Source organism: Globicephala melas, chromosome 4 (genome assembly GCF_963455315.2).
Source record: "Globicephala melas chromosome 4, mGloMel1.2, whole genome shotgun sequence".
NCBI lineage: Eukaryota > Metazoa > Chordata > Mammalia > Artiodactyla > Delphinidae > Globicephala > Globicephala melas.
Genome location: NC_083317.1, coordinates 103,507,623 through 103,520,285, shown reverse-complemented (window position 1 = coordinate 103,520,285; position 12,663 = coordinate 103,507,623). Strand labels below are relative to the sequence as shown.

General features: G+C 37.2%; 1 protein-coding gene across 3 annotated transcripts in view; it reads left to right on the top strand.

The window, feature by feature from the left end:
• The window catches only part of PPM1L (protein phosphatase, Mg2+/Mn2+ dependent 1L), a 413,670-nt gene that overhangs the window by 271,498 nt on the left and 129,509 nt on the right, over positions 1-12,663 (top strand). For all 3 annotated transcript variants that reach the window (XM_060298468.1, XM_060298467.1, XM_060298470.1), the window contains one exon: positions 7,376-7,550. In XM_060298468.1, the coding sequence (XP_060154451.1) occupies positions 7,376-7,550 (175 nt within the window). The remainder of the gene's footprint in view (positions 1-7,375; positions 7,551-12,663) is intronic.

The following is a 12,663-nucleotide window of genomic DNA, read 5'->3' as shown; positions in this document are numbered from 1 at the left end:
TAGGTTAAAAGTGTAAATTACTTTAAAGTTTTTGTTACTTTTTTTCATTTGCTGTCCCAAAAGTGTCCGATTTATATTCCAATCACAGTGTAGAAGGCCATTTTCCTTTCCTTCAGACTTTTTACTTGTCTCCCTGCTTTAATCTTTCTCTCTTTCAGTGCATTTTAAGCTCAACAGCAAGCACATTCTTACTCAGACAAGATTTGATAATTTATTCACTCTTTTTGATGTTTCGGTTGTTTCCTGTTACTAACTGCTACAAATCAAAGCTCCCCGGTTTAACAGGGAGTTAAAACTTCTCCACCTGCCAGCTCTCTCAGACTCCTAGTTTCATCACCTTCTTTTATGATTTCTCCCCATGAACTCACATTCACTACTTTCTAGATTGCTTTTCTTTCCTCCAGCAAAAACTTCTTACCTCGAAACTGATCCTTAAACACCGGAATGATTTCCTGATTCTTTTTCTTCTGCCCTCTTTAATTTCTCTCCCTAGAGGCCGCTCAGCACTCACAGTAGCTCATATGTTAAACAAAATTCATCTCAAGATTCATGTCTGTTTTTGTGTTAGTTTGTAAAATGTGTTTTTCCAGTGTTTCACCTGTGTGTGCTGTTTGCATGTTAAAACTGCAGGTTGATGGCAGAGGTCTGTTCTCCCAACAGTGTCAAATCTAATGTGCTTCACTCAGCAGATGCTCAATAAATTAGAATTGGCTGGCTAACATGTTTTCTTTTTAAGATGAACTGTGAAGCGTTTAGCAGCTTTTGAAATGCACTTTTTTTTTTGCACTCTCCCTCCCTGTCCCCCACCAAACTCTTTCATATACACTGGTTACTTCTTAAAGAACATTCAACTGTTATAGTAAATAGCATTTTAGCATAATGACCTACTAGGTCAGCATTCTATCCACTAGGTTCCCAGAATTTAGATCCTCAATCATCTGCTTCTTTTATCGTTTTCATCCATTGAGTCCTTTTACAGGTATAGTATAACTCTAGCCCTTTTCTGTCTTCCAGACTGAAGTTGGCATGGGTGATATGAATGTATGCACATTCCGTAAGAAGGTGCTTTGGGCACCTTTTGTGCCCTACCTCACAAGCTTTTAGCTCATCTTTTTATTCTAGCTGTTAACCATCTTCCCAGATGTAACCGGAACTGATGAACCTGTGTCTTCCCCTTTCTGTCCTGAGGCTTCTCTGCCACCACCTGGGGTATGTTTGGGAACCTACTCAGCAGTTCAGACAAGCAAAACCTGAATGCCCAGGAGGAGTTAACACCCCTCAAGGCAACCCTTCACTCGGACACAATTCTGAGGCATTCTACATGACTGCTCAGAGAGTCCCTAGCAGAATTGAGTTCATTGCCAAATGAAGAAATAAAGGCAAGAATGGAAAAGAACAAACAATTATGGAGAGGAAGTCGTTAAATAAAGCTTCATATACAGCTTTGTATATGAAGTACATAATTTACCATGTTGGCATGTGAATGATGATTTGGGTTTCAGCCATTTACTTCCTAAAATAATGGCTCCAGTAATGATTGAAGACCAGGTGTAGTTCCATTTGCCAGTAGAAAACCAGACTTGTATGCTGTTTCTAGAATCATGAAAGGAAGTTCTGATTGCAGGCAAAGAATTATGAACTGTCCAAAAGTTTTCTCTAAAAGCTATCTCAAAGTCCCTGATTCTTGGATACAGTGAAGATATTAAGCTTCTATGGTAGAAAGTACTGAACTGGGAGCTGGGAGAACACAAGATGTGTAAGATACAGTCTTTACATCAGCCAAACTGGGGAGCTAAAATACCTGTACCTCTATAAATACTTGAAAGACTGTTGGTTGCTATTAGGTGGGTTCACTGACAGAGTTTATAGCATTTGAGCCTACTTTGAAGGATGTGAAGGATCGGCCAAATCCATAATTTGCCTACTTTCACTCAAAGTTATTTTGAAGATACAGAATGATAACAGCATAAATTGCTCAGAAAAGTATAAAGTACCGCACAAATGCAAGACACTGAAAATCGTAACAAAGTACTGTTTCTGATAGTTAGGTTATAAGAATATGCAATTTAGGACTTAAACTTCTAGTAGCACTTATCATTGATTAAAGAATAGATAAGTAATCCTATATTTTAATTTTGTTTTTCACTTCATTTTTAGAATTCTAGTGAAGTTTTAAGACTTAAATTGCTATTTGTATTATCTATCACTTGTGCAATAATTCCAATCTCAGTTAATAATATGACAGCCTGTTTTTTTATTGAGATATGATATATTAGTTTCAGGTATACAGCATAATGATTCAATATTTGTATATGTTGCAAAATGATCCACCACAATAAGGTCTAGTTAACCACACATAGTTATGCATTTTTTTCCTGTGATGAAAATGTTTAAAATCTGTTCTCTTATCAACTTTCAACTAAGCAGTACAGCCTTATTAACTACAGTCAGCATGCTGTACATTATAACCCCAGGACTTATTATTTTTTTTTGTAAGTGGGAGTTTGATATCTTTTAACCACTTTCACCCATTTTGCTCACTTCTGGCACCCACCAGTCTATTCTCTGTATCTATGAGTTTGGTTTTTGTGTTTTTGTTTTGTTTTTATTTTCCACATATAAGCGAGATCATAAGGTATTTGTATGACATCCTGTTTTTTGGCATAGGTTTATGCTTGAACATAAGGTTTTGACTGACATTTGAATACATTTAGAGAATCACCTCAGTATAAAGGTGATTTCTTGAAATATCTTGATAGAAGCTAGTATTTTGCTAGAGTTGTTTCTTTCTATTCCTCTTTAAAAATCTTACCCAGAGGAAAGAACTCTATACAGTAGTCCCTCAGTATCCACAGAGGATTGGTTCTTGGATACCAAAATATGAGTCACTCAAGTTGCATATTAAATGGTGTAATATTTACATATAACCTATGCATATACTTTAAATCATCTCTAGATCACTTATAATACCTAATACAATGTAAATGCTATGTAAATAGTTGTTAAATACAATGTAAATGCTATGTAAATAGTTGCTGGCATGACAAATTCACTTTTTGCTTTTGGGAACTCTCTGGTATTTTTTTGGAATTTAAAAAAATTGAAGTATAGTTGACATACAGTATTATGTTAGTTTCAGGTGTACAACATAGTTATTTAACAATCAAGTACGTTACAAAATGATCACTACAGTAAGTTCAGTAACCGTCTGTCACCATACAAAATTATTGCAGTATTATCAACTAAAATCATACCTCCGAGATATTGTGGGTTTGGTTCCAGACTGCCGCAATAAAGCAAATATTGCAATAAAGTGAGTCACGAATTTTTTGGTTTCCGATTGCGTGTAAAAGTTATTTTTACATTATAGTCTATTAAGTGTGCAATAGCATTATGTCTTAAGAAACCAATGTAATGTAACTCAATTTAAAAATACTTTATTTTTTTCATCCGCTGAGTCCACTGAGTAAGATAGTTAGGTAGTTTGTGATTGACATGTACACACTGCTATATTTAAAATGGCTAACCAACAAGGACCTACTGTATAGCACAGGGAACTCTGCTCAATATTATGTAAGAACCTAAATGAGAAAAAATTTGAAAAAGAATAGATACATGTATATGTATAACTGAATCACTTTGCTGTACACCTGAAACTAACACAACATTGTTAATCAACTATACTCCAATATAAAATAAAAAGTTTAAAAAAAAACAATTTACAGAAACAATTTCATGGCTTAAAATGAAGACTTTCTGAAAAAAATACTTATTATCTTACAATGTGGGGTTGCCACAAACCTTCAACTCTTAAAAACAAACAAACAAAAACAAAAAATTGAAGCACAATAAAACAAGGGATGCCTATATATTCCTTATGCTGTGTATTACATCTCCATGATTTATTTATTTTATAACTCGAAGTTCGCACCTCTTAATCCCCTTCACCTATTTCACCCAACCTCCCACTCCCTCTCCTCTGGCAACCACCAGTTTGTTCTCTATATCCATAAGTCTGTTTCTGTGTTCTTTGGTTTGTTTGTTTGTTTTTTAGATTCCACATATAAATGAGATCACATAGTGTTTGTCTTTGCCTAATTTATTTCACGTAGCATAATACCATTTTGTTGCAAATGGCAAGATTTCATTCTTTTTTATAGATGAGTTATATTCCTTTGTACATATATATACCATATCTTCTTTTATGCATTCATGCATTACTGGACTTTTAGGTTGCTTCCATATCTTGGCTATAGTAAATAGTGCTACAGTGAACATAGGGGTGTATATATCTTTTTGAATTAGTGGGTTTTTTCCCTTGGGTAAATACCCAGAAGTGGAATTGCTAGATCGTTTGGTAGTTCTATTTTTAATTTTTTGAGGAACCTTCATACTGTTTTCCATAGTGGCTGCACCAATTTACATTCCCACCAACAGTGCACAAGAGTTCCCTTTTCTCCACACCCTTACCAACACTTGTTATTTGTGGTCTTTTTGATGACAGCCATTCTGACAGGTGTGAGGTGATATCTCATTGTGATTTTGATTTGCATTTCCCTGATGATTAATGACATTGAGCATCTTTTCATGTGTCAGTTGGGCATCTGTATGTCTTCTTTTGAGAAATGTGTATTCAGGTTCCCCGCCCATTTTTTTTTTTTTTTTTTTGCGGTACGAGGGCCTCTCACTGTGGTGGCCTCTCCCGTTGCGGAGCACAGGCTCCAGACGCACAGGCTCAGCGGCCATGGCTCACGGGCCCAGTCGCTCCGCGGCATGTGGGATCTTCCCGGACCGGGGCACGAACCCGTGTCCCCTGCATCGGCAGGCGGACTCTCAACCGCTGCGCCACCAGGGAAGCCCCTCCGCCCATTTTTTAAATGGATTTTTAAAATTTAATTGTATGACTTCTTTATATGCTTTGGATAATAACCCCTTATCAGATACACCATTTGCAAATAGCTTCTCCTGTTCATTAGGTTGCCTTTTTGTTTTGCTGTGCAAAAGCTTTTTAGTTTGATGTAGTCCCATTTGTTTATTTTTGCTTTTGTTTCCTTTTCCTGAGGGGACAGAGCCAAAAAAATATTGCTGAGATCAGTGTCAAAGAGCATACTGACTGTGTTTTCTTCTAGGAGTTTTACGGTTTCAGGCCTTAAAGTCTTTAATCCATTTTGAGTTTATTTTTGTATATGGTGTAAGAAAATGGTCCTCTTATTGAGGCCACACTGGTGTGCAGGGCTGGCCCCCAGTACAGCTGGCTGTAAGGACTGGCTACAAGTGTTGCAGGTGCTCTGGTGTGCAGGGCTGACCCCTGGGGCGGGAGCTGCTTTGGGGGGTTGCCGGTGCCTGCCAAGGGTGCCGGATGGGATGGGCAAGGCTGAGGGCCACGTTGGAGGAGCTCTGGTGCTGGCTGAGGGCACCTACCTGGGCTGGTGGGGCAGGGTTTCTTTCCAAATATTTTCTGTCTGCAGCTGGTTGAATCCACAGATGTGGAACCCACAGATACAGAGGGCTGACTATACATGAAGTTATACTGTTTTAGAAATGAAATGCCAAAATTTAACTCCACTGTAGTAAAAAATATAGGCCCGGTTCCAAGACCTCCACCATGATTTGAATTAAAAGAGTAAATCAGTGGACACAATAGGAAGGAAACGTGTGGTATGCTTTCAGTTATACTGAATACACCAATATTTGTTAAACGTGCATTATGGAATTATTTCCTGTACCTCATAGATATTTCCAAGGAAAAAAATTAAAGACGTGTTACACTGAATAGCAAGGTAGTGTGAATTTTAAAAGAGTTATTCTGCAGGATGTCTCTTCATTCTCCATTGTCAGGAGAAAATTGTTATGAAACTCTAGAATTAAATATGTTGTGCTAATGTGCTGAGTCCATTTACATTCTATGGAATAATTTTATTTGTTCTGCAGTAGCTGGCTGGCAGAGAAAATGAACAGTGTTTGGTGATATTTTAAAGTTGTAATTTCATCAGCAACCGACTTAGGGGATCCAAATGTAAGTCTGGAAATGAAGTGTTGTGTGCTATATTTGGCTACTCTGAAGACTGAAATATAACTTTCCCACCACTTCCCAGTGAGTTTTTCCTGAGAAGTCAGTTGTCATTGTTCTGGCAAGTTTCTTTTCATCCTAAACTGTGCTAACATTTAGAAGGAAAACTACGAAGGTTCTTTACCAAAAGAACATATTTTAAAGATAATTTTTTTTAATTACAGGAATTTTTAAAAAATATTAAACTATGTAGATGTGTCTTCACCTTATTCTGGGCCCATACCCCAGAGACAATCCTGTTTAACAGTTTCTTTTATTTTAGTTTTCTAGTGATTGTGAGTATAATTTTAAACAATATATGTATGCCTTCATTTATTTATCAACCTTAGACCCTATACATATGATGGAGGACTGCACTGTAAGAAGATGCCAAAACTCTTGGTATTCTCAAGAGATATGTTTTAAGAATTTCAATTCTCCTGAGTCATACATGCTGCCGTATTACTTAATTTCTCCCTTAAAGTTCTACTTAACTTTAACTGTGATTCTTAACTGGAAGGGAAAAGAGTGTGCTATGGCCCCAGTCCACCAAAAGAATGTATCAGAATCTTTGGGAAGGTCTTTTTCAAAGTACAGATGTCTTCCTTCCTACCTCCAAGGGAAGCTTGCTTACCTGGTTGAAAGTCAGTGTGTGTAATTTCAGATGTTACTAGTTGGGAGTACACTGTGCAGATAATGTAGAAGCAGGGCAAAAAAAGTTAAGAATAAAATATATAAAGGCCAAGGTATTTAAGTGGTGAACAGTTCTTTTCAGGTTGAGGCATATTTGTTTTAGGTCTCTTCGTTTTCTGTTTCTCCTATTATTCCGTTATCAGCCCTAGCAGAGGGCTTTCCGTTTTGTTTACTTCACAAGAGTTCCTGCATAAGCATTAATGAGCAGAGAACAACAAAGCAAAGCAGAGGTTTGGATGCCACAGCATAGGACGGCTTACTGCTGAGATGAGTTACTAGCTTATGCATTCTAGATTAGGGCGAGTCCGATTTATATCCAGTAAAATTACTATCACAGGGTCTTCTGGGTTCAGTGGAATAGCTGAAACTCTGAGTTCGACTCCATGAATGCCAGTCCATCATCTTTTGTACCTTTAAACCTGATAGAAAACTCTTAGAGGTCTGTAATTCTGTGTATTTGAAGATCAACCTTACTTGGTACAGTAGAGTCTAAAAATGACAACAGTGACAAGGATGTGATTGTCTCAAGGGTTGGTTCCACAGTACTTTGAGTTCTCACTACAGCACCTGAGGGGAAGTGAAAAGCCTAAGATGAGAAATACTCATGGGGTTCTCTACTTGTTTTATCTGCAGACGGCAGCTGAATATGTAAAATCTCGACTCCCAGAGGCCCTTAAACAGCATCTTCAAGACTACGAGAAAGACAAAGAAAATAGTGTTTTGTCTTACCAGACCATCCTCGAACAGCAGATTCTATCAATTGACCGAGAAATGCTAGAAAAATTGACTGTGTCCTATGATGAAGCAGGTATGTTGGTCTTTAATAGACACACACACACACAATGTTTCTTCCCTGAAAAAATTTCTTTTTAGATTTTGGTTAAATTAGGTCCTTTTCTTTGGTAGAAGATGAAGGGCAGACTGGATTCAAAGTTATATAACATGGATTAACAGTAAGTTTCTTCTCTGCAGTTTTAGTATCAAAGATTTCATCAGGAGATTTCTAAAAATGGCTCTTAAATATCAAATCCCTTTAAAATTTTGGTTCTTTTCAAAATGGAATTGTTCTGGCCTTTTATCAACCATGTGCTCCTGTTGATTTAATCTTTTAAACTGTCACTTCAGTTTTGGATCCTAGCTGAAAACTTTTACATCCAATAATCCAAGAACTGTTAGTTGCCTCAAGTGTTATTTTTTAATTTCAGAGATCTTCTTTTCTAAAGAGGTACCATTTTTTTCCTGAAGTTTCAAGCTGAACTTGGCTTTCTTTTCCTTAAGCTCCTCAGATGAATCCTAGCCCTAACACCACACTGGACACTTTGGTTCACTGCCTTCCATAAGTTCATATTATCCAAAGGAGCTTATTAGTGAAGGCCTGGATAGACCTCCTTACATCACCATTTTATCTATTATGTGGTTTGTCGGCTAAAACCTCATTTTAATGAAACCAGTGCAGTATTACTTGGAATTATTAAAATCTTTAACAAAATTAGACTTATTCAGGAAAAATATCTTGATTAAAATTGTCATACCACCCCTGCCCCCCCCACCCCAGAAATGGAGAAAAAAGTATGGGAAAATAGGTTTCTAATGGTCAAACATTGGTAGTATTAATTTCCTTTTTAATACCAGGAGCTTCTGTTTTTATTTCTACAGGAAGTTGTTATTTTACATCTCATTTTCTTTCACATGATCTTAAACAGTCTCAATGCTGACGTTCTTAACATTTGATTTCAAGCTTGAATAGCAAACCGAAGAGCAGATTTTTAAAAAAATGCTGCACATGCCTAGCCACTGATGCAGTTTTTCTAGTTATTAAGCTGTCCACATTTTCATTCAGCCTTTTAACCTCTTTACATCTACTTGATAGATACCCATTTCTAGCCTCACCCAGGACATCTCTACTCTCTCTGATTCTCCTTTGCTTTATTATGTTTTCCAGACACAATGGCTCTCTTCTGCCTGTTGGGTATTTATTTATTTGGTCTCTGTATTTGTCTTGTGTTTAACATTCTTCTCTTTGGAATTCTCATTCATCTCCTCTCTCATCCCCAGTGGAGTAAAGTAAGGCTATGATCAGCCCAATCAAAATAATATTTAAATTTTCATAGCATCTCAGAGATCATAGAAGTCAAATAGTCCATCTACTTCCTGTCCCCATAATCACTTTTTAAATTTTATTGAAGTATAGTTGATTTACAATGTTGTGTTAATTTCTGCTGTACAGCAAAGTGATTCAGTTATATATATTTTATATATATATATATTCTTTTTCATATCTTTTCCATTATGGTTTATCACAGGATATTGAATATAGTTCCCAGTGCTATACAGTAGGACCCTGTTGTTTATCCATCCTATGTATAATAGTTTGCATCTGATAATCCCAAACTCCCAATCCTTCCCTCCCCCACCCCACTTCCTCCTTGGCAACCACAAGTCTGTTCCCTATGCCTATGAGTCTGTGTCTGTTTCATAGATATGTTCATTTATGTTGTTGTTTAGATTCCACATATAAGTGATATATGGTATTTGTCCTTCTCTTTCTGACTTACTTCACTTAGTATGATAATCTCTAGGTCCATCCATATTGCTGCACATGGCATTATTTCGTTCTTTTTAATGGCTGAGTAGTATTCCACTGTATATATGTACCACATCTTCTTTATCCATTCATCTGTCAGTGGACATTTAGGTTGCTTCCATGTCTTGGCTATTGTAAATAGTGCTGCTATGAATGTAGGGGTGCTTGTATCTTTTCAAATTATAGTTTTGTCTGGGTATATGCCCAGGAGTGGGATTGCTGGATCATATGACAACTCTATTTTTAGTTTTTTGAGGAACTTCCGTACTGTTTTTCACAGTGGCTGCACCAATTTACATTCCTACCAACACTGTAGGAGGGTTCCTTTTTCTTCACCCCCTCTCCAGCATTTATTATTTGTAGATTTTTTAATGATAGCCATTCTTACTGGTGTGAGGTGGTGATACCTCATTGTAGTTTTGATTTACATTTCTCTAATAATTAGTGATGATGAGCATCTTTTCATGTGCCTGTTAGCCATCTGTATGTCTTCTTTGGAGAAACCTCTATTTAGGTCTTCTGCCCATTTTTCGATTGGGTTGTTTTTGTTGTTATTGAATTGAATGAGCTGTTTGTATAGTTTGGAAATTAAGCCCTTATTGGTTGCATCATTTGCAAATATTTTTTGCAAATGTTTTCTCCCAGTCCGTAGGTTGTCTGTTCATTTTGTTTATGGTTTCCTTTACTGTGCAAAAGCTTATGTTTGATTAGGTTCCATTTGTTTATTTTTGCTTTTACTTCTATTGCCTTGGGAGACTGACCTAAGGAAACGTTGGTATGATTTATGTCAGAGAATGTTTTGCCTATGCTCTCTCCTAGGAGTTTTATGGTGTCATATCTTATGTTTAAGTTTTTAAGCCATTTTGAGTTTATTTTTTGTGTAGGGTGTGAGGGAGTGTTCTAACTTCATTGATTTACGTGTGGCTGTCCAACTTCCCCAATACCACTTGCTGAAGAGACTATCTTTTCCCCATTGTATATTCTTGCCTCCTTTGTCAAAGATTAATTGACCATAGGTGTGTGGGTTTATTTCTGGGCTCTCTATTCTGTTCCATTGATCCATATGTCTGTTTTTGTGCCAATACCACAGTGTTTTGATTATTGTAGCTTTGTAGTATTGTCTGAAATCTGGGAGGGTTATGCCTCCTCCTTTGTTTTTCTTTCCCTCAGGATTGCTTTGGCAATTCTGGATCTTTTATGGTTCCATTATAAATATTAGGATTACCCATAACCGTTTTATAATGAGAAAACTGAGACCCACAGATTTGCCTGAAGTAACACAGTTACTTAGTTGTAGAGCTGGGACTCCAACCTCCTCATTGCTAATCCAGCTGGGCTTTCACCATATTAATGCATGTTCTCATTCACTCAGTAGTCATTTGTTGAATGCATAGCAATATGCTAGGCAGTTGGAAGAAAGGGGTATGAGTATAGAAAAGGAAAACAGAGACCTTCCTTAGTAAAGTCTAGCTGGGCGCTGAAATATAGATATATGACTTCTGAAGAAAAATTCCTGAGGATTTTGAAATAAGTATGCTCTGTAATATGCACAAGCATTTTAAGTTAAGCTGAGGGGATGTGGTGTAAAGGAATAAGGAAAGTGGCTCAAGTTTTCAATGGAATTCTTTAGGGGAGGCATTTGCCTAAACCCTGAGGGACAAACAATGAACATGGGTTTGTGAGGAGAAGAGAGATGCAGTCCATGTGATGAAGGGACCCAAGGGGACACCAAGACGGAAATCAACATCAGCTGCAACCTCCCACCACTCAACTTTTCCTTCCTCAGGAATAATTTTCCACTCACCTGCGCTGTTGTTGAGCAATGATTAATCTGCAGAGGGACATTCGTACGTGACCCTTAGGAACAAATACTTTGGCATGGAATTAATCTATCAATAAACTCTACAGCATGAAATAGTGGAAATAACTACAGGATTGACAGTTAGAGGATCTAAATTCCCAGCCTTTCCTGTAGCTTAATACTGGTATGATTAATGCCTAGAGCCTCTGTTTCTTCATGTATAAAGTTGGGCTAATAAAATCTCACAGGGTTATTATGATAGTAAAATATATTATATTTGGGGAAGTCCTTAGTCCTTCATATTGCAAATGCCACTAGTGCTGAATGAGAACAGATTTGGATCTTGTCTACCACTGAGACCAGTTTAAAGTGCTAGTTGAGTTTTTTCTTGACATGCAGTGTTTGGGGAGACAGAGGCAAATTCTTAAAAATATCTTCAGAAGCTCTGAGAAGTCAGGCAACAGCTACCTTTAAATCACCCGCTCCAGGCTCCGTTTGCCCTTGGTCATTCCTGCATGAGGTGACACATGAATGTCACTGTGAGTTGTGAAATCAAAACACTGCCTTCTCCTCCACTACCCATATATGAACATATGAATGATTTTATTCCAAAAAAGAGGAGAAAATATCAAAAGTTATTACTATCTAACGGAAAAAAATTTCATCATGATACAAAGGAATCAGGACAGAAAATTGGTAATAATATCTAACACCTTCAAATACAAACATCTTACACTAAGCCACTCATTTGCTTTAAACTGCTTAGCTTCTTTCCATGCTTTCCCAGTTTTACTTCCTTGCATTCTTAATTCAGCTCTCCCAGTTTTAGGAAGTAGCTAATTGTTAATTAGACAATATCCTGGTCTCTTGAGAGGTTAATTTGTCTTTAATGCTCATCCACTGATAAATCAGCCTGAGCGACTTAATGACAGTTACCACCATCTGTGGCTTCTAAACTTCTAAAAGCAGTTAATGAAAAAAAATCCCTAGATGCTTGTCTAAAAGCATTGGCTCAGGACCTTTTGTCCCTCCTTTCTCTTTCTCTCTCAGTATCCTCTCGCCCCCTTTAAGTACATATATATCTTAATGCTTTACTCATTCACAATTCAACTCTCCAGCAACCTGACATACTTGAAATCCAGCAAAAAATGGGAAGAAAGCTAAAGCCACATGCAACCATACCATGTCACAGAGGCTATAGTTTCTCACCTAGGATTTATATATTATTATTTTATATAGTTCTGACCAGTTAGGTTATATTTTCCAATGTGACATTTTCTTTTTAAAAATTCTTTTTCTGAATTTGAGTGTTACACTTTTATTGCAGAAATAAATAGAAATAAGTAGAAGGGTATAATAAGAGACTAATAATTATCTGTAATCCTACCATTGTAAACATTTTGGGTATATTTCCCTCACTCTAAGCATTTTTTTTTTTTTTTGCGGTACGCGGGCCTCTCACTGTTGTGGCCTCTCCCGCTGCGGAGCACAGGCTCCGGACGCGCAGGCTCAGCGGCCATGGCTCACGGGCCCAGC